Genomic DNA, 23,723 nt, shown 5'->3' on the forward strand with positions numbered 1-23,723 from the left:
TAATTTTTTAGGATCTAGATGCCATCTATAAAACATTTTATAAAAATTTTCCCTCAGATTCTGTGCCTGCGTGAATTTAACATTTCTAACCCAAATTCTTTCCCACGTTTCCAATAATATTGGCTCCTGAAAATTTTGTGCCCACTTTATCATACAGTCCTTTACCAAGTCCCTTTCAGAATCTATTTCAAGTAACACATTATACAATCTCTTTATATGCTCCTGAGACTGATTTCTAATTTGCTTTACCAAATTTCCCTCGTTCTGCTCTATACCAATTTTTTGATCTCCCTTCCATCTAGCATGTAATTGCTCATATTGAAACCAAGTATAATTTTTCCCTTCCTCTCTTAATACTTGCAGAGATTTTAACTGCAAATTACCTCTTTCAGTATACAAAAGATCTTTATATGTAATCATTTCCTGCTTCTGTTCTATGTTTATATTTTCTACTGTATGTCTAGGACATGCCCATATAGGAACCTTATAATTTAGTTTATAAGAGTATTTTTTCCAAACACGCAGAAGGGCATTTCTTAGCACATGATTTTTAAAGGCCTTGTCCACCTTTTTGTCATAAATTAAATATGCATGCCATCCATATAACAAATCATAACCTTCTATATTCAAAATTCTGTCCTCTGTTAAATTAAACCAATCTCAGTCTTCCAATATTTGAGGGGCTGCCACAGAGAGGAGGGGGTCAAGCTATTTTCCAAGGCACCCGAAGGCCAGACAAGGAATAATGGATAGAAACTGAACAAGGAGACTTTCAACCTAGAAATAAGGAGGAGTTTTCTGACAGTGAGAACCATCAACCGATGGAACAGAAGTTGCCTTCAGAAGTTGTGGGAGCTTCAGCACTGGAAGCTTTCAAGAAGAGACTGGACTGCCCTCTGTCAGAAATAGTGTAGGGTCTCCTGCTTGGGCGAGGGGTTGGACTAGATAACCTACAAGGTCCCTTCCAACTCTGTTACTCTGTTAAATCTGTTAAACCACGATTTAACATAATGGGTGAACCAGACATAGAAAACCGCTAAGGATCCCATTATTCCTTCTGGGCCGAAGAGTTGGGAATGAATGTGGACTGAAGCATGGCTGGAACAGGACTCTCCAGCTGGTCAATAACCAGAAACCATGATCCAGCAGCCCAGGAGTTGCAACTGAGCACCGATCAAAGATTCCCCAGCAAGCTGATCTTAATTGATGGGCTTTTGGCGTGTCCACGGCAATTAAATCACAGGTAACAAAGCTCCCCCACTCGCTTTGAAGGAATTGTTGTGCATTGTTTCCAAAATGGCTTTTTTCCAGCTAAGATAACATTCCATTAGAATTATGCAAGCAGCATACCAAGATGGTCGCTCACTGTGTTGCTGTTTGCTTCCCATACGGGGAATTGAGCCGGAGCTCAGCCAAATTTGCATTTTTAGGTCATGTGCTCAACTTCAGTTGAGCATAAGTTGGGTGGGTGCACAGAGCAGAATGACGCCCGTCCTAGACTGTTTCCGTTTTCATTTGTTGTTTAAAATTTATTGTATTACTTCTTATAAATGATTCAGGGTATCTAATCCTCCCTCCTCCTTCTATTTTCCCCACAATGACCCTCCAAGGTGGATTGGGTTGAGAGAGAGGGATAGGCCCAAAGTCCGCCCATCCACCCCCAGCCAGCTTTCATGCTTAAAGCAGAACTAGAACTTACCTTCTCCTGGAGAGTCACCCAAAGTCACCCCATTGGCTTTCATGTCTAAGGCGGAACTAGAACTCACTGTCTCCTGAAGATTGGCCCAGAAGTCACCCAGTTGGCTTTCACGTCTAAGGCGGAACTAGAACTCACTGTCTCCTGAAGATTGGCCCAGAAGTCACCCAGTTGGCTTTCACGTCTAAGGCGGAACTAGAACTCACTGTCTCCTGGCGATTGGCCCAAAAGTCACCCAGTTGGCTTTCATGTCTAAGGCGGAACTAGAACTCACTGTCTCCTGATGATAGACCCGAAGTCACCCTATTGGATTTCATGTCTAAGGCAGGACTAGAATTCACTGTCTCCTGGCGATTGGCCCAAAAGTCACCCAGTTGGCTTTCATGTCTAAGGCGGAACTAGAACTCACTGTCTCCTGGTGATTGGCCGAAAAGTCACCCAGTTGGCTTTCATGTCTAAGGCGGAACTAGAACTCACTGTCTCCTGGCGATTGGCCGAAGTCACCCTATTGGCTTTCATGTCTAAGGCAGAACTAGAACTCACTGTCTCCTGATGATAGGCCCAAAAGTCACACCGTTGGCTTTCATGTCTAAGGCAGGACTAGAATTCACTGTCTCCTGGTTTCTAGCCTCCTGCGCACTCTCTCTCTCTCTTCTCCCCCCCTTCTCTCTCTTCCACTGCCAGATGATGATGATATGATGATAACGATGTTATCCATGATGTGACTGATTCATGGCAATTCTTGCAATCCTGTATACAGGACTGAACGGAGACATCCAAGGCTGAAGTCTCTGCTCCGTTCAACTTGAGCAAAGCAATCGTTTCTAGCGTCATTTTGCTGGTTGCATGCGCCTAGAAGAAAACCCGCCACAATGTGCCTTATGCGAAAGATGCAACCAGAAGTCGGAACGCTAAAAGTTTTGGCAGGGTCTCAAATGAAACTAAGCAACCTTGACTGACGCAAAAGGTTAATCAGGGGTTGATCTGGGTTAATTCCTGAAACCTCCCGGAACATTTGAAAAACTGGGAAACTTGAAACAAGAGCCCAGAAAGCAGGGACGAGCAAAATACTTCTATATATCATCAAGAAAGCCACACGGAGATACCCATGAAATACTCCCCAAAGCCACATCTGACCCAAGGGAGAGTTTACTTTTAATGGGGAGAGATTAAAATAAGTGGAAATCGTTTGATTGGAGTCCCTTTCCCTCGCCCCCTTTTTTAGTCTCCACTCACGGAGCGCTTAAACGATGATATTACTGCTCAAAGATAGTTTTTAATGAAAAAAAAATCTCAGAGGCAAAAGAACCACAGCATGAGCTTCCCAGGGAATGGATCACTTTGGGAGAAAGAAACACAAAGGATTTTAACATCGTCATGGCACTAGTCCTCGGTAAAGAATCTCAGCAACTTGAGCTGCCTTTTTTAAACTGGTGAGATTGTTTCTTTATTATGATATAATTATTTGCAGCACGGATGATACCTAGTTTGATAATGAAGCGTCTGCAAGAAAACGAGCAAACACAGAGAGCACCAAGGACCCCCCAGTCATCTTCCTCCTCCTCTTCCTCCTCCTCCTCCCATTCTCCTTCCCTTTCATTCAACAAACCCTTCTAGCACTGATGATGTTACCTAGCTTGGTAATGAAACGTCTGGAAGAAAACAAGCAAGCTCACCCAGGAGTCCTTATATGATTATTTATTTGTTTATTTAGAAGACTTATACAGCTGTCTATTAATCTATTTGCATCCTTCCTTTATTGTTTTTTAATTCTTTTACAAATAACTCAAGATGGCAAAACCTATCCAAACACAGCTTCCTCTTCCTATTTTTCCCCGCAACCACCACCCTGTGAGGTGGGCTCGGGCTGAGAGACAGGCCCAAAGTCACCCAGCTGGCTTCCGGGGCTAAAGCGGGACTTGGACTTGGGTGTAGAATACGAGTTCAAATCCCGCCTTAGAACTTAGAAAAAAAAAGAATCGTTGCACTGGGTGCTGATCGGTTCATAGCGATCTGTAAAATAGTGTGAAAGACGAAGATTGCCGATCTCCCCCCAAGCACCAGAAAAACATCCTCCCAGCTGAACAATCATCCTAGACCAGTTGAAGCTTTTTGAACTTGGAGCGCGCATGACATTAGAAGAGCAGCAATGGCACTCAGACTTATATGCCATTTCCCAGGGCTCGACGGCCCTCTCTAAGTGGTTTACGGAGTCAGCCTCTTGCCCCCAACAATCTGGGTCCTCATTTTACTGACCTTGGAAGGACGAGTAAGGATAAGCTTGAGCTTATCAGGATCAAACTCCTGGCAGTGGGCAGAGCCAGCCTGCAATACTGCATTCTAACCACTGGGAGAGAAAGGAGGAAGGAAAGGAGGGAGGGAGGGAGGTAGCATTAGCACTTACGTACCGCTTAATGGTGCTTTCCAGCCCTGTAGTTTACAAACTCAGCATCTTCAACTCCCTCAAAACAATCTGGGTCCTCATTTGAAAGTAACCAGAAGTAACACCATGTGTTTCCCCGAGTGAATTGTAGGAAACCCCAAAACTACCCTGTTCAAGGAAGCGGCAGGTAACTTGAACCCATGGCTGGATCTGACCCTCCCACCAAGCCATGATTTGCCATCACACATTGAACAAGCCTGGGTTTGCAGATACCACTGAACCGTTAAGTCTTTGGCTTTACAAACCCCGTTTTGGAATTGCCCAAGCCATGGTTTGCTGGTCAAATCCTAGTGACTGAGTTGTAAACGCGCAGCATTCAACCCTAACCTGCGGTTGACGGATCGGAAATTGGGGTGAGCCAGCAGGCTAAACCTGTGGGACTGTACGCCTGCTACTATCACAGTGGTAGCACATCACGGCGCCATTGGTGTTTTGGGCCTTTGCACCAATGGTGAAATCCAATTTTTTTTACTACCGGTTCTGTGGGCGTGGCTTGGTGGGTGTGGCTTGGTGGGCATGGCAGGGGAAGGATACTGCAAAATCCCTGTCCCCTCCCCACTCCTGGGGGAAGGATATTGCAAAATCTCCATTCCCACCCCACTTTGGGGCCAGCCAGAGGTGACATTTGCCGGTTCTCCAAACTGCTCAAAATTTCCGCTACCGGTTCTCCCGAACCTGTCAGAACCGGCTGGATTTCTTTCACCCCTGCCTTGCACCCTTTGCCACTCCTTTGGCCTTGAGAGCTGATGTTCTCCAAACTCCAAGGTTTGCAACCACCAAAGCCCCAGATCCAGGTAGCCCATGGCCCATGTGCCACAACATTCCACGGACAGTTTCCTCTTTCTTCTAAGAGGCAGGCAGGCAGGCAGGCATCCACCAGGAAAGGAGCAATGCTTTAGGACAGCAATCACAACGGGACTCTCGGGTTTTCTTGCCAACCTCCTTGGGCAAGGATTATGGGAGCTGGAATCCCAGGGAGCTGTCCAACTGGTCAGGATGGGATCCTCTTCGGAGTTGAAGGCACTTTGTAGCCCGCAGGGGTTCGGCTTCCCCTTCCCCTCTCGACGCCCCCACACCCGGCTGCGTCCAAGAAAAGGTCCGGCTTTCCAGCGGAGGCGGCGGCGACGGCTAGATCCAGAGGGAGGCGAGAGGCCATACTGGCGCAGCCGGTCCGGGGAGTTTGCTCAGGTCCGCCCGACTTAGGCGTGAGTAAGGAAGGGAAGTCGGCGCTCGCCGGCCGCTTCTCCGCCCAGGCCGATCGCGTCAAGCAGGAGGAGGAGGAAAAGGAGGCGCGGGGGTCGCGGGCTGGTTCGCACTCGCCCGGCGGCTGCGCGGACTTTGCGCCCAGATCCTCCGATCAGGATCGCGGCGCAGCCCAGGAGTTGCGCGGGATAGGAGGAGGAGGAAGAAGAAGAAGAGGAGGAGGACAGGGAGGAAAAGGTAAGGAGTGGGTCGCAGCTCTCTTTCGGCTGCGCGGAGATCCCCTGGGCCAGGATCGCGGCTCGGCGCAGCCCGGGAAACGCGGAGGAGAAAGAGGAGGAAGAAGACAAGATGGGGGGTGGTGGTGGATCGCGGCTCCCTCTCTCGGCTGCGCGGAGATCCCCTAAGCCCCCCTCGCTCAGGATCGCGGGTCGTCGCAGCCCGGGAGTTGCGCGGAGGAGCAAAAAGAGGGAAAAAGAAGAAGGGAACGTAGGACCAGATGCATCAGCCGGCCTCCCTCCAGCACCCGGCCGCTCTTCCCCAGCCCGGCCAGCCCGCTCGGCGGGGCGCCGCTTCTCCTTTAAGGCAGGCGGGCGGTCGGGGGGCGGGGGCGCGGGCAGGGCCGGGGAGGGGAGGGGAGGGGGGGCGTCGTCGGGCCCCTCCCCGCCCTCTGACGTCGCCCTATGGGCTGCCGCGCCGCTCGCCCCCTCCGCCTCCCCAGCCAGGAAACGGGGGCCGACGGGGAGCTCAGCGCGCCCAGCCAGACAGCGGCTCATTAGCCAGCGGCGTCGCCGCGATGAACTTGTCGGGAACCTGAGGCCGGAGCCCAGCCGAGCCGCGCCAGGGACGGCGGAACCGGAGCCGCAGCCGCCCTCCAAGCCAGGCAGGCAGGCAGGCAGGCAGGCAGGCGGGCCCCGCGCCGGGCGCTCCCGAGTGGATGTAAAGCGCTGGGCCGGCGCCGCTCCAAGATGCTTCTAGTTTCCCCGCGGGTAGAAGCACCACGCATGGAGCCCCACATCACGGTGAGCCCGGGCGAGCGGCGGCAGGGGAGGGGAGGGGAGGCGGCAGGGGAGGGGGACACAGCGGCGGCCGTTGGGCCTTTTTCCGTCCCGGAGTTTTCATTGTATCTTGGCAAGGCAGCCGCCACTCGAGGGAGGAAGGGAACCGGGGAGGGAGGGAGGGGGAGAGGCTCGGCCGGCGGGCTCCACGGCTTTCCTTCCTTCCTTCCTTCTTTCCCTCCCTCCCCCCTTCCTTCGTTCCTCCGTCCCTTGCCCTTTTCCTTCCTTCCTTCCTTCCTTCCTCCTCCCTCCTCCCCTTTTCCTTCTCTCCTTCTTTTCCTTCCTCCTCCCTCCCTTCCCTTCTCTCCTTTCCTCCTCCTCCTTCCTTCTCTCCTTCCTTCCTTCCTCCCCCTTTTCCTTCTCTCTCCTCCTTTTCCTTCCCTTCTTCCTTCTCTCCTTTCCTCCCTCCTCCCTCCCTTCCTCCTTCCTTTTCCTTCCTTCCTTCCTTCCCTCCTTCCTTCCTTCCTTCCCCTTCTCTCCTTCTTTTTCCTTCCCTTCTCTTCCTTCTCTCCTTTCCTCTCTCTCTCCCTCCCTCCTTCCCCTGCCCTTTTCTTTCCTTCCTTCTCGCCTCCCTCCCTCCTTCCTTTTCCTTCCCTCCCTCCCTCCTTCCCTTCCTCCCTTCTCTTCTTGGCCGGCAGCGTTAGCTTTACCGGGGCCGCTGGTGGTGGTCGGGGTGTGTGTGTGTGAATCTTTGGCCTCCCGGCTCTGGCTGGGCTTCTCCTCCTCCTCCTCCTCCTCCTCTCCGGGCCGCGGCGGGGCCGGGAGATGGAGGGAAGGCACCGGGTGGCTTCTCGGAAGGCCGGCGCGTTCCGGAGCGGCGGGCGGGCAGGCGGGGGAAGGGCAGGCCCGGCGGGCGGGCGCGCTCGGCGAAGGCAGACAAAGTGCCGCTGTCTTCGCGGCGGGGCCGGTTGGGGAGTAGCAGCAGCGGCAGAAACAGAAGCAGCTGCCGGCGGCGGAGGCGACCAAGCGGGGGAAACGCGCTCCTTGTTACACACAGACAGACAGACAGACAGACAGACACACACCCCCCACGCAGGAACTGTGGGTCCTCCCCCGCCCCCCATTCCCCACGCTGGGCACCCGAGGCAGAGTCGGTGGGCTAGACATCCTCCCTCCTCTCCCCATCACCTCTGGAGCCCTCCCTCCTCCCTCCCTTCCTCCTCCCCTTCCTCCCTCCTCGCCTCCCATCCCCTCCCATCCCCTCCTCCCCTATCACCTCTGGAGCCTTCCCCTCCCTCTTCCTCCCCTCCTTCCTTCCCCTTCCTCCCTCCTCCCTCCCTCCCTTCCTCCTCCTCCTCCCCCCCTTCTCCATCCTGGCTGGTCCCCTGCAGCCTGTCACGAAGCTGCGTGGGGGTGGGGGGAGGTAGTTGTGGGTGGGTGGGGGTCGGTTGCGGGGGAGGGGGAAGGTCCTTGAGACCCCGCGAAGGCGACTCTCATTGTGCGCGAGGATTTGAAAAAAAACAAAAAAAAAACCCACCACCCGGAGACGCGTGACGGGGCTTCTTCGCCTTCCCTGTTTGGACCGAGCCGGCCGGGGCTCCTCCGGCTCAATAGGAAGCGATCCCTCCGTTTTCCGCGAAGGGCAACATGGCTTGTCTTTATTCCGGATGAAAGCGCTGACGGCGCAGGTTGAGATTTAATGCGGGGGGGGGGGGAGAGTTTAATAGAAAGAAAAAGGGGGGGGCGGTAGGCAGAAGAGTTTTTACAAGGAGGCGTGTTTTCTATTATTATTATTATTATTATTATTATTATTATTATTATTATTATTATTATTATTATTATTATTATTATTATTATTTTATTTGATACCTAAGAGGCTGGCAGCAACCCGTATCAACCATTAGCACCAGTCAGTGGTATCGGTGGTGCATTTTTCAATGTTCGGTTGACGGAGTTTCACGTTTCATGAATAAGAGATAATAATAAGAAGAATGACAGATCCTTAAAAGAGGATGCTCCCCCCTCCCCCCAGGGCTACTTCTGAAATTCTCTGTCTTTAAAAGGATTCCTGACTGCCACTTCCCCCCCCCCCCGTGTTCTTGGACCCCATCTTAAAGACTCGGTGGGGGCTTTTTTCCCCTCCATCCTTTTCTAAAGGATGAATCAGACGCCCCCCCCACCTCCCCCCCAAAATTTACTGTCAAACTAGAGGTCCATAGTTGTGTCTCTGTGTTGTCCTGTTTCTTCTGCTGGTCCATCTTCCAACCCGGGGGGGGGGGGCGGAGGGGGGGGAAATCAAACTTCCTTAACCATTGGAAAAGCTTCTCCAAAGTTCCTTAGTTCCGGCTTTTTTTGCTTTGCCTTGTGGTGAATTTTTCCTCCTCCTCCTCCTCCTCCTCCTCCTCCTCCAGGCTCTTTCCACCCGTGCTGACTCATGTCTTTAAACCCCCCCCCAAAAAAAAAATTATTTTGATTTCTCACCCAGTGATTAAGAGGTAAGGTTGAAGGAGCCACTTTGCAGAATAAACAAGGGCTCTGTTGTTGACTGGAGACTTCAGCTCTCTCTCTCTCTCTCTCTCCCTCTTTATTTCTCTTTTTTCTCTCTCTCTCCCTCCCTCCCTCTCTTCTCTCTCTCTTTCTCTCTGTCTCTCTTTTTCTTTCTTTCTCACTCTCTCCCTCCCTCTCCTCTCTCTCTCTTCTCTCTTTCTTTCTTTATTACTCACTCTCTCTCTCTCCCTCCCTCCCTCCCTCTCCTCTCTCTCTCTTTCTCTCTGTTTCTCTCTTTTCTCTCTCCCTCTCTCCCTCCCTTCTCTCTTTCTCTCTCTCTCTTTATTTCTCTCTCTCTCTCCCCCTCGCTCCCTCTCTTCTCTCTCGCTCTCTCTTTCTCTTTTTCTCCCTCTGTCTCCCCCTCCCTCCCACTCTTCTCTTTCTCTCTCTCTCTCTCTCCCTCCCCCTCTCTTTCTCTCTTTATTTCTCTCTTTCTCTCTCTCCCTCTCCCTCCCACTCTTCTGTTTTTCTCTCTTTTCTCCCTCCCTCCCTCCCTCCCTCCCTCCTCTCTTTTTCTCTCTCTTATTTCTCTCTTTCTCTCTCTCTCCCCCTCGCTCCCTCTCTTCTCTCTCTCTTTCTCTCTTTTCTCTCTCTCTTACTTTCTCTCTTTCTCTTTCTCTCCTCCCCCCCTCTCTCTCTCTGGAAGAGGAGGCAGTAGGCCGGGTGGCCCTCACTTTGTTGCCTCTCCTCCTGATTAATTGCAAGGAGTCTTTCTTCTCTTCCCCACCCCCCTTCCAATGCATTTGCCACCCTGTCTGCGGATGACCCCTCCCCAATTGAGACATTTTCTTGTTTGTGCCCTCTTCTTTGGTTCCCTCTTTGCCCCCCCCCCCCAGACTGGTGTCACACAGCCTTGGGTTTTGTTACCCTTGTGCTGAGGGACACGTGTGTGTGTGTGTGTGTGTGTGTGTGTGTGTGTGTGTGTGTGTGTGTGTGTGTAGGGGTGGCTGTGTAACCAGGGTGATCAGGAGGAGAGTAATCCTGGAAGGGACACACACACACACACACACACACACACAAGAGGAGAAAGGGGATGACAGTTCTCCCCCCCCCCCCACTTCGCTCTCTTTTTTCTTTTCAGAGTGCTCCTCCAGCCTGGAATAATACATTTTAAAAGCGGCTTTCTCTCTAGGATTCTCCTTCCTGCAGGCTGGATTTAGGCGGAGGGAAGAGGGGAGGGGGGAATGAGGAGGGTGGGGGAGAGGAATGGCACTGTGTGTCTTCATGCTGGCTTTGGTGCTGGGAGATTAATGGGTTGTCGGGAGGGGGGGGGCTCTCTCCATTTGCCAGCCTCACTCCAATGTGGGTTTTCCCTCTCGGCAACTTGCAGAGGTGGTGGTGGGGGGGCTCGAACCCCTTCCTAATTCTCTCTCTCTCTCTCTCTGTCTCTCTCTCTCTCTCTCTGTCTCTCTCACTCACTCCTTCCTAATTCTCTCTGTCTCTCTCTCTCTCTTTTTTTTTTTGCCAATTGCCAAAAATGGGGAGCAAAGGCTTTTTTTTGAGAGTCAGTAAAGGCAGGTTAGTTCTCGACTTTTATCGTTTAGCGGCTGCTCGAAGTTATGACGGCAGGGGGGAAAAAAGTGATTTCTGGGACCAGTATTTTACACGCTGTTGTTGTTGTGATCCCCGTAGGTCACCTGATCCAAAAATCCGGCCCGCTTGGCAACAACCGGCTCACATTTATGACGGTTGCACAAGTCACGCGATTCCCCTTTGGAGCCGGATCTGCTTCCCAAACGTGTTACTGACTTAACCGCTGCAATGATTCGCTTAGCAGCCATGGCAAGAACGGTTGTAAAAGGGGGAAGGGGGCAAACCGTTGCCTTGCTTAGCAACGGGAGAGTTGGACTCAGTGGTCATAAGGTGAGGACTTACCTTTAAATAACCTTCTCTCCCCTTACTCACCAGAGTTACAGCCTCAGACACAAGGGCCCACCCCGGTATATTGAGTGGGTGGGCTCTACTGTCCATGGGGTCTGCAGAGTTAGGGATCAGTAAACAATTAGGGATTAGTCTGGTAGAGTTGTTCCACTGTCCTCGACTTACGACCGCAACTGACTGAAAAAGATTTCCGTTGTTAAGCAAGACATTTGTTACATGCGTTTTGTCCCATTTTATAACCTTTCTTGCCACTGTCGTTAAGTGAATCGCCGCAGTTTTTAAGTTAGTCACACGGGTTGTTAAATGAGCCTGGTTCCCCTGTGGGCTTTTCTCGTCGAAAGGTTGCAAAAGGAGGTCACATGACCTTGGGGCACCACAACGGTCATAGGTATGAACCTGTTGCCAGGTGTCTGAAATTCGATCCCACAAAGGTCTTAAGTGTGAAAAACGGTCATAAGTCCCTTTTTACAACGCCGTTGTAGTGTCGAATGGTGACTAAACGAAGGGTTGTGGCTTGGTTTACCTGTCCAATAATCTGTTCAGATATGTAGAGGGACAAGTGGGTTTCAGTATCCAGCTGGCTGCTCCTCTGCCAGGAACTACTACTGGGTGTAAACAGAAATTGGCCAAGCCAACATAGAAGTAATTCTTTCATCTGGCACAACTAATGAGGGAGAAATTGTCCAAAGGATGGCTAGAGCCGTGAGGTGCCAAAAGCTAACCAAGCGCGTCATAGGGAAAGACGGTGGGCGAACCACTTCAATATCCTGGGCTAAACAAGCAGGGATCTATTCCAAGAAGAATTAGACGCTTCGTAAGAGATCAAGGGGACGTGGTGGCTCATCGGCTAAGATGCTGAGCTTGTCGATTGAAAGGTCGGCAGTTCAGCGGTTCGAATCCCTAGTGCCGCATAATGGGGTGAGCTCCCGTGACTTGTCCCAGCTTCTGCCAACCTAGCAGTTCGAAAGCAGGTAAAAAATGCAAGTAGAAAAATAGGGACCACCTTTGGTGGGAAGGGAACAGCGTTCTGTGCGCCTTTGGCGTTGAGTCATGGCGGCCACATGACCACGGAGACGTCTTTGGACAGCGCTGGCTTTTCGGCTTTGAAACGGAGATGAGCACCGCCCCCTAGAGTAGGGAACAAGTAGCACATATGTGCGAGGGGAACCTTTTTCCTTTAAGAGATTTTGCTCTAGACTGGAGCAATGTATCTCAACCTTGGCCACTTGGGTGGACTTCAACTCCCAGAACTCCCCAGCCAACATGAATTCTGGGAGTTGAGGTCCATACCTCTTAAACTATCAAAGGTTGAAACTCATTAGGGCAATCATGAAGCTCAAGAGAGACTCCAGCCTGGTTGGTCCCAAAATATGGGTTTTTCTGTCAAGAAGATCATTAAAAATGAGAATCCATGGTGCCTCTTCTAATATTGGCTGTTTTTTAAACCATCCTCCACCTACAAGTTAATTCCTGTGAGTGGAGATGAAGCTGATCTGAACAGCTTCCGCTCGGAAACTTGGCTTTTCCACCTAGTAAGGAAATATGTTGTTTTCCTATTATATAATTCTTTTCATTTTTCTATGTTTAGCTCTTTAATCTCTGATTAACTCCTAATGCATGTTAGTTTTGGAACTCCTCTAGATGTAAGAGAAACAAACCAGGAAAAACAGTAGGCGGTTTATTGAAGGGTATTGATTAATAGAGGAATACAATCAGGACTTCTCTGTAAAGCCTTAGTAAGACCACACCTAGAGTACTGCATCCAGTTTTGGTCACCAGACTATAAAAAAGATGTTGAGACTCTAAAAAGAGTGCAGAGAAGAGCAACCAGGATGATAAGGGGACTGGAGACTAAAACATACGATGAACGGTTGCAGGAACTGGGCACGGCTAGTCTAGTGAAGAGAAGGACCAGGGGAAACAGGATAGCAGTCTTCCAATATTTGAGGGGATGCCACAGAGAGGAAGGGGGTCAACCTGTTTTCCAAAACACCTGAAGGCCAGACAAGGAACAATGGATGGAAACTGATCAAGGAGAGATTGTGTGTGATCTGATCAAGTGATAAGAATATGTGAAACCCACCTCTGCTTACGACCCCAAATCTCTGTGGTCAAGCAAGACAGCTAAGTGAGTTTTGCTCCGTTTTATGACCTTTCTTGCCACTGTTGTTAAGTGAACCCCTGCAGTTTAGCTACTGAGATGGTTGTTGAGCGAATCGGGCTTCCCCCTCCTCTTGGCTTTGCTGGTTGGAAGGTCGCCAGAGGGGGATCACGTGACACGGGACTGTCATAAACATGAACCAGTTGTCCAGATTTCGATCACGTGTCCGTGGGGCGACCGCAACAATCTAGATCAGGGGTCTCCAACCTTGGCCACTTTAAGACTTGTGGACTTCAACTCCCAGAATTCCTTCCCCAGCCAGCTGGGGAATTCTGGGAATTGAAGTCCACAAATCTAAAAGTGGCCAAGGTTGGAGACCCCTGATCTAGAGTGTCCTCGGTCCCTTTATTTCCAGTGGTTGTTGTAATTTGAAACAGTCACTAAATGAGCAGTTTCGGAAATCGAGGATTAACCTGTCGTTTGTTAATCCAAAGGAGTGTGCGATTTCTAGTGACAACTTTTAGCTCTTCTTGAGAAGACCCTGATACGATCGGTCAAGAGGTGAAACAAAATTATTTATTATCAAATAATAAATGAAAACCTGTCCAGAATGGGGTCACCTGAGAAGGACGCGATAAGCTTAAGAGTTGGAGAGGGAATTCTAAGAAAGCTTCAGTATCTCTTTTCTCTCTCATATTCACTAAACTTTGTAGGACTTGCATCTGTCTTTCCTGGATTGATGGCTGTTATAGTTACTTGATTTGATCTGATTCCTATTCAAGCATGTTGCTCAGTAGTGGTTTTCACCTACTTTCGCTACTGGTTCAAAACTGTGCTCTTGCTCAGCACTTCTGCACATGCGCAGTGCAGAGTATCCATGATGACGTCCAGGCGGGTGGGCGGAGCCTCTGGCTGCCGCTACCAGTTCGCCCGAACTGGTAGAAACCCACCACTGATGTTGATCGTCTCCTTGAGAGGTGTGTGGGATAGACAGGCAGTTCACCAAAGGCAAGGTTTCCTGCTGGCAGCGGTGGCCCCGTACCACATTCGAGAGAGCCCATCATCCACCATCTAAAAGAACTCCCTAGGGAGGACCCCGATGCTCATTAAACTCTGAAAACAGAAGCTCTTAAAAAGCTTCCGTTGAAAGATGTATGGAAAGATCTCGGGCATCAAGGCAGCTCTGCTTGGATCACATCTGGGTTGAAAGTGCCAATCATTCTTGGCGGGGAGGGGTGGGGTTCCCAGTTTGGAAAGGTGAGAGGAATCATGATTGGCTACGCGTGAGTTTTGACTTCCTCCAGCGACAGGAAGTGCCTTTTGCTGGCAACCACGGTGTGCGAATGAGCGACTGGAAAAAGTTGGTTGGTCATTCCTTAATGTAAGAACCCACTGGCTGCTCAGAAGACCATAATACTTTTCCTATTGATCTCATGAATAAGTTGCCCCCAAATTCTACAGCTCCAGAATCCCCCAAGGGTGGACTCCGAAGACAATTCCCAACGCCTTATTTTTTTTTTTGGAGGTGTGGGTCTACTTTGGCTGACTCTTACTAGCTGGTTTAACCAAGGTCTGCTGACTAAGCCAGAGGGACAGCTTACTCAAGACCAAGACCAAGTCAAAGCCATGACCGTTTTTCTGCGATGTCACCTTGAGAAGGAAAGCCCTTTGATGGATCCCCAAAGTTTGCTAAACTGAAGGCCACCATTCTTCTCAAGAACTTGAAGAGAGCAGGTTGGATTAGGCCCTCGGCGCAAGCAGGTCTTCATAAATGTGACCATAAACAATCCATCCTCTGCAAAACAGGCTCTCTCCCTTCACCCTCTCTCCCCTTTTTATTAAGTTCCTCCTCCTCCTCCTCCTCCTCCTTCTTTGTGCTTCTCTTCTGGAGCAAGATTATTGGAAACTAAAGCTGCTGAACAGAGCAATGGAACATATGGTGCCTCCATAAGAGAGGCAACTGAAATGGTATTGAACCTGGTGGAGTGACCAGCTGTTGGTGGCCAGCTAATCAGCTCATCCCTTAAAGAAACAGTGCTCTCTCTCTCTCTCTCTCTCTTTCCCCCTCCCTCCCTCCCCATCTTCTCCCCTCCCCCGCATCTAGATGGTTTCTTGTGTTTGCATACTAAAAAGATCTCGCCAGGAAGAGAAAAACAGTGATCTCATCTCCTGCTTCCCATGCCTTGTCTTCTGCTTTGCACCCTCCTCTCTCCTCCTGCCTCATCCCTCCCCCCCCAAAAAAAATATTTGGGTGCAGGATGGGGCAAGGAGTAATGCCTGGTGATGGGTCCTCTGGTGCTTAGAAGTCAGACTGCTAGTTTTTTTTTTCCCACGTGGGCAAGGCAACTGGGGTTTCCATCAGGGAAAAGGGAGCTCCGTTTTTTTGAATACTTTATTGAATCAAATACCTTTTATTTGGCCAAGTTTGATTAGACACAGAAGGAATTTGCCTCCGGTATGGAAGCACTCCGTGGACACACGAAGCAACAGAGAGAATCTATACTACAGCCACACTGTATGGGTTAATGTAGAGGTAGCCCTTGAGTTACAACAGATCATTCGAAGTTACAACGGTCCTGGAAATAAAAGCGACTTACGCGTTTTTTTGCACTTAGGGACATTTGTGGCATCCCCATGGTCATGTGTTCAAAATACAGCATGCTTGGCCACTGGCATGTACTTTCAAAGCCAGCGCTGTCCAAAGACGTCTCCATGGTCATGTGGCTGGCATGACTAAACGCCAAAGGCACACAGAACGCTATTCCCTTCCCACCAAAGGTGGTCCCTATTTTTCTACGTGCATTTTTTTACGCGCTTTCGAAACTGCTGGGTTGGCAGAAGCTGGGACAAGGAATGGGAGCTCACCCCCGTTACGCGGCAGCACTAGGGATTCGAACCGCTGAGCTGCCGACCTTTCGATCGACAAGGTCAGCGTCTTAGCCACTGAGCCACCGTGCCCCTCAGTATATAATATATAATATACAATGTATAATTAATGTATAATATATAGTTTGTACAAAGGGAAAGAAAGCTCCATTTTTGGGAGGCAACTGAAAGAAACACCTGTAATTTTGGCTCTTTGTACCCTCCGTCTGTCTCTTCTCACCCCCCCCCCACACACACACACACTCCCACTGTCATTGTGTAAGGATTATTTCAGCAATAATAAGTGAAGACAGCTGTTTTTCTTGTAGTTAGTCTTCCCCAATGCCCCAGAGGCGGGGGGGGGGTTGTGGGGGGGAGAGAGAGAGAGAGTGGCTACTCTACAGCCTTTACTTCTGCGAGGTGCAAACTGTACTTCTAAAACGGCACATCTCGTGGCCACCCGCCTTCTCTTCCTCCTCCACAGCCAAATCTTGCAATTAGCCCCTTGTCGATAGCAGAGATCGTCTTTTATCCAGCCATCTTGTCTGCCTGCCAAGCCACACACACACACACACACACACACACACACACACACACACAGCCAGCTGCTTACGCCTTCAGAAATCCATTCTTCCCAAACTCTCAAGCGTGTGTTAACCGAGGAAAACCGGGCTCGGAACGGCGGCCAACTTTGTCCCCATTTTGGCAGGGACACCCCCACTTACCCACCCACCCACCCACCCACTCATCTCCGTATGTTGTGGGAAAATAACAGTGACTCCCTTTTGCGTGTGTGCGCGCGCACGTGCAAATCAATTTAGAGAAAGACGTTTCTGGGTTTCGAAGCGAGAGAGGAGCAGAAGTGACCAGGATATTCCATGTTAGGAAAACATGAGCAAAGGGCGATTGTGTGATGTTTTCCGACTTGCTGACGTCGGTGGTGACACAGCTGTGTAGGCTGCAGTCACAACGCTTTGCAACTCAACCAGGAAATTAGTTGTCGGGTTGCTCGGGGTTTGCAAAACAAGCGTTTGAGAGCTCGCCTCTCTTCTGCTGCCTGAGGTGGCGGTAGAAGAGGATGACAAAACTCGGAGCAACGTTGAGATTTTCCCCCTTTCTGTGTGTGAGTGTGTTTCAAATCATTTAAAAGAGGAACTCTGGGAAAGGGAAATACAGACTTATGACCGTTCCCTTAGTGACCATCCCAAGTTACGACGGCCCTGGAGAAAAAGTGGCTTACGGCCATTTTTCACACCTACGACCCTTTGCGGCATTCCTGTGGTCACATGATTGGCATTCGGAACCTTGACAACTGGCTCCTATTTAGGACGGTTGCCGTATCCCGGGGCCACGCGATCCCCTTCTGCGACCTTCTGACCGGCGAAGTCAACACGGAAATCAGATTCATTTAACAACCGGGTTACTAGTTTAATAACTGCTATGATTCATTTAACCGACGTGGCGAGAAAAGTCGTAAAAGGAAGCGAAACTCACGTGGCAAATGTCCCACTTAGGGAACCTAAATTCGGGGCTCAGTTGTCGTAAGTTGAGGACTACCTGTAATAACGCTTCTTTGACCTGCTAAGGGAGAGACAGAGAGACAGAGACAGACAGACAGAGAGACACACAGAGAGACAGAGAGAGATAGAGAGACACAGACAGACAGACACAGACAGAGAGAGAAAAATTCAGAGAGAGAGAGAGGAGAGAGAAAGAAAGGGAGGGAGGGAGGGAGAGGAGAGAGAGACACAGAGACACAGAGAGAGAGAGAAACAGAGAGACAGAGACAGACAGAGAGAGAGAGAGACAGAGAGAGAGACAGAGACACACAGAGAGAGACAGAGAGACAGAGAGAGAGACAGAGAGAGTCAGAGAGAGAGACACATACAGAGAGAGAGACAGAGAGACAGAGAGAGAGACAGAGAGTCAGAGAGAGAGACACATACAGAGAGAGAGACAGAGAGAGATAGAGAGACACAGACAGACAGACAGACAGAGAGAAAAATGCAGAGAGAGAGAGGAGAAAAAGAAAGGGAGGGAGGGAGCGAGAGGGAGGGAGGGGGAGATAGAAGAGAGACACAGAGGTTGGGAGAGAGAGACAGAGACAGAGAGAGAGAAACAGAGAGGGAGGGAGGGAGGGAGGGAGACACAGATACAGAGAGAGACACACACAGAGAGAGAGAGGGAGAAAAACAGAGAAACAGAGAAACAGAGAGAGAGAGACACACCGAGAGAGAGACACACACACAGAGGGAGAGAGAGAAATAGAGGTTGTGGGGAGAGATGTTTCCTGTGAACCTGTCATGGGAAGGAGAGCAGGGAGAGAAACTTTCAAAGTCTACTTGAGTCATGGAGATGTTCCACTGAATGCAAGGAGGTCAACAGTGATGCTTCTGTTCCACCTTCAGATGACCACAAAATGAGCAGGGCAGCCTTCTTCTACTTTCCACAACCATCCTCCCCCTCTCTTATCTACATCCTCTCCTCCTTCCTCCCTACTCCTTTCTTCTCCCTCTTCTATCCCTCTTCCTTCCTTTCCTCTTCCTCCTCTTCTCTTTCCTACCTCCTCCTCTCTTCTACTTCCTTCTTTCCCATCATTCTGAAGTGGTAGCCAGGCAGCTCTGATCTTACATTAAGTATACGTCTTCAATCATCTTTGTACATTGACCATCAACCCATTTTCTACCCTCATCCCCCCTCCCCCTCCCTTCCCTTTCCTCCCCCCACCCCCCGGGACTTCCCAGAACCGAATACAGGGTATAAAACTAACAACAAAAATTAAAATATAACACAAATCATAATCCATAGTCACTCCTTAAAACCTCAACTCCCCTTCCAGAAACAAAGAAAATACATTTCTTCCAATCCATTATATATCAGACCATTCCACTCCTAGAGTTCTCAGAAATTTCCGATTGAGTTAGTGTTTGTTCTTGAATAAAGTACATAGTTTTTAATATCCAACCTTCATCAATCAATATCAAAACAACGTTCCATCTTCCAATATTCACCATGGGTTCTTCTAAAATGTCTTTCTTCCTTAAGCAGTCTCTCAAAAATAGTTCATATTTCCAACTTAATTTCTTAAATTTTTCTATCCAACCTTCAAGGGTAAACAATAGAGGTTGGGAGAGAGAGACAGAGACACAGAGAGAGAAACAGAGAGAGGGAGGGAGGGAGAGGGAGGGAGGGGAGATAGAAGAGAGACACAGAGGTTGGGAGAGAGAGACAGAGACACAGAGAGAGAAACAGAGAGAGGGAGGGAGGGAGACACAGATACAGAGAGAGAGACACAGAGAGAGAGAGACAGAGAGAGAGAGAGAGAGAGAGAGAAACAGAGAAACAGAGAGAGAGAGACACACGGAGAGAGAGAGACACACACACAGAGAGAGAGAAACAGAGGTTGGGGGGAGAGAGATGTTTCCTGTGAACCTGTCATGGGAAGGAGAGCATGGAGAGAAACTTTCAAAGTCTACTTGAGTCGTGGAGATGTTCCACTGAATGCAAGGAGGTCAACAGTGATGCTTCTGTTCCACCTTCAGATGACCACAAAATGAGCAGGGCAGCTCGAAACGAGTCACACAATCACCCAGCGGGAATCTCTGTGTGTTTTTGGTTCTTGGCCCTCTACCCATTGAGCATTCTTCAGTCGTTTGGGTCATGATTTTTTTTTTTAAATTCCAAGCCCAACAGACGTCAACTACGCATTGATTCAAGGTAGAGCTGTTGGAATCTAACTGCTGCCTGCACTGGTAGATTTTTTTTTTCCTAGTCTAGATTGTCCATTTGTCCCAAAGGTGCTTTTTTTCCAAGAGGCAACTGGACTTTTTGGTTTTTCTTTGAAGAGGTTTCGCTTCTCACCCCGAGAAGCTTCTTCAGCTTCTCTCAGAAGCTTCTCCTGCCCTCAGAGCTGAAGAAGCTTCTTGGATGAGAAGCAAAACGTCTTCAAAGGAAAAAAAACAAAAACCAGAAAGCCCAGTTGCCTCTTGAAAAAACAAAAGCATCTTTGGGACAACCAGGACCTGGATGACTGAGGATCTCCATAGGCTACTTGCCATTTCAACCTGGCATAATTGACATACAGAGACTTACAACTGTTCGTTCAGTGACCATTTGTAGTTGCAACTAAAAAAAGGGGGACTTGCGACTCTTTTCCACACTTAACGGCCATTGTAGCATCCTTGGGGCCACATGATCAGAATTCGGAGTCTTGGCAACCGGTTCATATTTATGACGGTTGCAACGTCCTGGGGTGTGTGTCTGTGTGTGTCTGTGTGTGACGTGATTCCCCTTTTGCGACCTGACAAAGAAAATCCATGGGGGGGCCAGATTCACTTAACAACCGTCTTAACTAATTTAACACAGTTCGCTTAATAACGGTGGCAAGAAAGCAGACATGGTATTCAGCTGGTTCAGACCGGTTCGGGCGAACCGGTAGCGGCGACTGTGGGTGGGCATAATGATGGCGTATTGCGGCGTAATGCCATCCTATTTAGCCACGTTTTCGAGGCCAGGCGCATTCATATGCAAAGCGAGCAGGGTGAACCGGAGGCAAGAAACCCACCTCTGCAAGAAAGGTCTTTATTTATTTATTTATTAGTTTTTTAATTATAACACAACATAACAAATACCAAACACATAACGTACAATCCCTTTTTACAACTGTTTCGTAGCGGTGATCTCCTAATATTTACATTTTCTCCCAATTCCCTTTATAATATTTATATCCTTCTTGTCCCATTATCCCTTATTACCCTATAATTATTTCCCATCACTTATAATATTTGAATGTGTACACGTTATATGCTATCTTACACACATCTTGCATTTATCTGTTTCTCCCCTTCCATCACTATTCATTTATTCTAGTCTCCAGCCACTTATCCCATATTACATCATATTCTGTAGCTTCCTTTTCTTTTAATTTCTTTTGCCCATCTCGGCACAATCTAAAATTTCCTTTATTGGTTCTTCCTCCGTTGGTGCATTTTCCTTTTTTTCCAATTTTGTGCATATGACATCGTGCAAGAAACGTCTTTAAAGGGGGAAGAACTAACTTAACCGTCTTGTTCAGCAACAGACATTTGAGGGTCATCTGTCACGTCAAATCAAGTTCTTGTAAGTTCTCAAAATAAACCTTAGATTCAAACTTTGGGGGGTTCCCCAAGTGTTTTGTGTGTGTGTGTGTGTGTGTTGGAAAACATCTGTGGCTTTCTGTTTGCAAACCTTTGCAGATTCCGAATTTCATTTGTCGTTTACGCTCCGGAGTGGAGAAACGCTGAATTTCTTCTGGCAGCTCCTAGGGTAGGAGCACCCCGTTTAGAAACAGGTCTTTCTGGATCACGATTGCAAAAGATGAGCCGAGGACACCATCGGCACTTTAAAAAAAAAGATTTTTTTCCCGATTCAAATCATGTTCCCCCTTTTCCTCTCTCCGGCTGCAGTCGGAGAACAATGAGCCTTTGAGAAAAAGCGTGCAAAGGCAAGGGACGGTGAAAATGACCGATCTCTTGCTAACTGGTTGGTTGGTTAGATCTAGACAGGTATTCCTCCACTTACAACAGTTCATTTAGTGATTGCTTGAAGTTACGAAGGCACTGAAAGAGAAAAAGGGGTCAGAAAAGATGAGAGGAAAACGTGGGAGACTTTAAACCTGAACTGTTTTTTTTATATATATATATTAGGTATAAGATCTGCAAAACTTGATAAGCAAAGTATATACCGTATTTTTTGGACTATAAGATGAACTTTTTGGTCTCCCAAAAGGGGGTAAAAATGTCTGTGAGTCTTATAGATTGAATATTGCTGAAACCTCGCCCACACACCAGCTGTTTTTTTGGCCTCTGCACGCCCCATTTTTCGGCCTTTTTCAGGCCTTTTTTCAGCCCATTTTTTCCAAAAAAACCAGGCTGGAAAATGGGCCAAAAAACCCCTCAAAAACGGGCCAAAAAAACCCCCCTCAAAAATGAGCCCAAAAAGCCTCGAAAACGAGCTGAAAAAAAGCCTCAAAAATGGGTTGAAAAAAGCCTTGAAAACTGGGCTGAATGAAGGCTGGAAAAGGGCCAAAAAAAAAAGGCCCTGAAAAAGGGAAGCCAAAAACCATTTTTGGTTGTTTTCCTCTTCTAAATTTAGGTGCGTCTTATAGTCTGAAAAATACGGTATTTAATATGGCAAGTCGTAACAGCAGCGAGAAATATATTTGCACAATATTGGAAAAAACGAAGGAACACCGCGAGATGGGGAAAAAAAAGACTTATGACCATACTTATTTTCATACTTACGACCACTGAAGCGTCCCCATAGTCACGTGATCAAAATTCAGAAGATGGACAACTGGCTTGTATTTATGACGGTTAAAGAGTCCCGGGGTCACGTGATCCCCTCTTGCGACCTTCTGACAAACAAAGTCCACTTAACAACCTTGTTATTAAATCAACAAGTGCGGTGTTGCTTACTTAACAACTGTGTCAAGAAAGGTCGCAAAGTGGAGCGAAACTCACTGAACAGGTATCTCACTTAGCAATGGAAAATGTAGAGCTCAGTTATGGCCGTAAGTCAAGGACAACCTGCTCTGTAGTGAGATCTATTCAAGTGAGGCAAGTGTTATTCTTGCAAAACAGTATTTCAGTATTTCTCAACCTTGGTAACATTGAAGACGTGTGGACTTGAAGTCCCAGAATTCCCCAGCCAATGCTGCCTAGGGAATTCTGGGAGTTGCAGTCCATAGGTCCTAAAGTTGCCAAGATTGACAAATCAGGGCTGGACTAGAAGACCTCCAAGGTCCCTTCCAGTTCATTCGTTCATTCTCAATTAGATCAAATAACTGTTCCATAGATCTCTAGTTCTACCCAAGTTAGACGCTGCTTCATTTAAGGAACAAATAACATCCTACTGCTATAAGTTTTCCTCCGCTTCAACCTTTTCCGTAAAGAAATTATTCTGTAATTAGTCATTAGCCCTCATTGCTATCTGGTTTCCCGGAATAACCTGATGGAGAAATAATAACAAATACATTGCACATTAAAAGATGGGTTCGTCCAGGCTTCCAACTATTTTGTATCAATATTGATTTATTTTATTTGTATTTTTTTTAAAAAAATTGGGGAGCTTACATTAAAAGGAGCGTGCATTCCAAGCCCCCAGGCTCTCAAGCAATTATTTTGGTGCCATAAATGTTGATATGGACATAATGGGTCTTTAAAAAAAACAAAAACAAAAAACAACAACCCCAAAACCATCTTACCCAAGCAGAAAAACGCCGGGTGTTCGTTGGAGCAGAGAGATTGCTGAGTCTGAATAGACAGTCCCATATGTCTACGGACCACGCCAAGTTGGTTGCCGTAGTTCGGCACAATACCACCCAGCTCTCTTTAATAATAATATACGCCAGGGCTATTGACAGATAACCAAGGCAGCACCAGTCAGCTGTAAAAAATTATATATATATATGGGGGCGGGTCTCCTTCCCTACCAGGGATTTTACATGGCTCTTTTTAAAAACAAAAACAAAAAACCTGGGGAGTCCAGGTTGCTGGGAAATTCTTCCTAGGCGCCGTGCATCTTAAATTTAGAGAAAGCTGGCAGAGATAAAAGCTGATAAAAAATTCTGCAGCTGGCATCCAAACGCTAAGCGGTTGTCCATCTGGGGTGGTGGAAAAGCGGAGCCGAATTAGGTAGAATCCCTTTAGCTCTCCTTTGAAATGGGACAATGTGTCTGTTGGGGGGCCAAGCATTTTTATTTTTTTTTGGCCCTTGAGATAGATAGATAGGATTCTGGCAACGTTTGAAAGAATCTTGGTTTGGTGTCTACATTGCCCTACCCTGGACTGGGGGGGCTTTGTAAATTATCCAGATACCTGGGGGGAGGAGGGGAGGAGGAGGAGGAGGAGGAGGAGGAGGAGGAGGAGGAGGAGGAGGAGGAGGAGGAGGAGGAGGAGGAGGAGGAGGAGGAGGAGGAGAACAACTATGGGGTCCTTGGAGCTGAGCTTGGCT

The 23,723-nt window shown here is 48.5% G+C and overlaps 1 protein-coding gene across 5 annotated transcripts in view; it reads left to right on the plus strand.

Annotated features, from left to right (window-relative positions):
- Positions 1 to 5,445: 5,445 nt before the first annotated feature.
- MAMLD1 (mastermind like domain containing 1) overlaps positions 5,446 to 23,723 on the plus strand; it is a 118,478-nt gene continuing 100,200 nt past the window's right edge. For 2 of the 5 annotated variants that reach the window (XM_058196881.1, XM_058196882.1), the window contains exon 1: positions 6,110 to 6,361. In XM_058196881.1, the coding sequence (XP_058052864.1) occupies positions 6,308 to 6,361 (54 nt within the window). In that variant the 5' untranslated portion in view covers positions 6,110 to 6,307. Of the gene's footprint in view, positions 5,580 to 6,109; positions 6,362 to 23,723 lie in introns of those variants that run through there. The other 3 variants (XM_058196883.1, XM_058196879.1, XM_058196884.1) reach the window with 2 other exon arrangements.

The sequence above is a fragment of the Ahaetulla prasina genome, chromosome 11 (genome assembly GCF_028640845.1).
Source record: "Ahaetulla prasina isolate Xishuangbanna chromosome 11, ASM2864084v1, whole genome shotgun sequence".
NCBI lineage: Eukaryota > Metazoa > Chordata > Lepidosauria > Squamata > Colubridae > Ahaetulla > Ahaetulla prasina.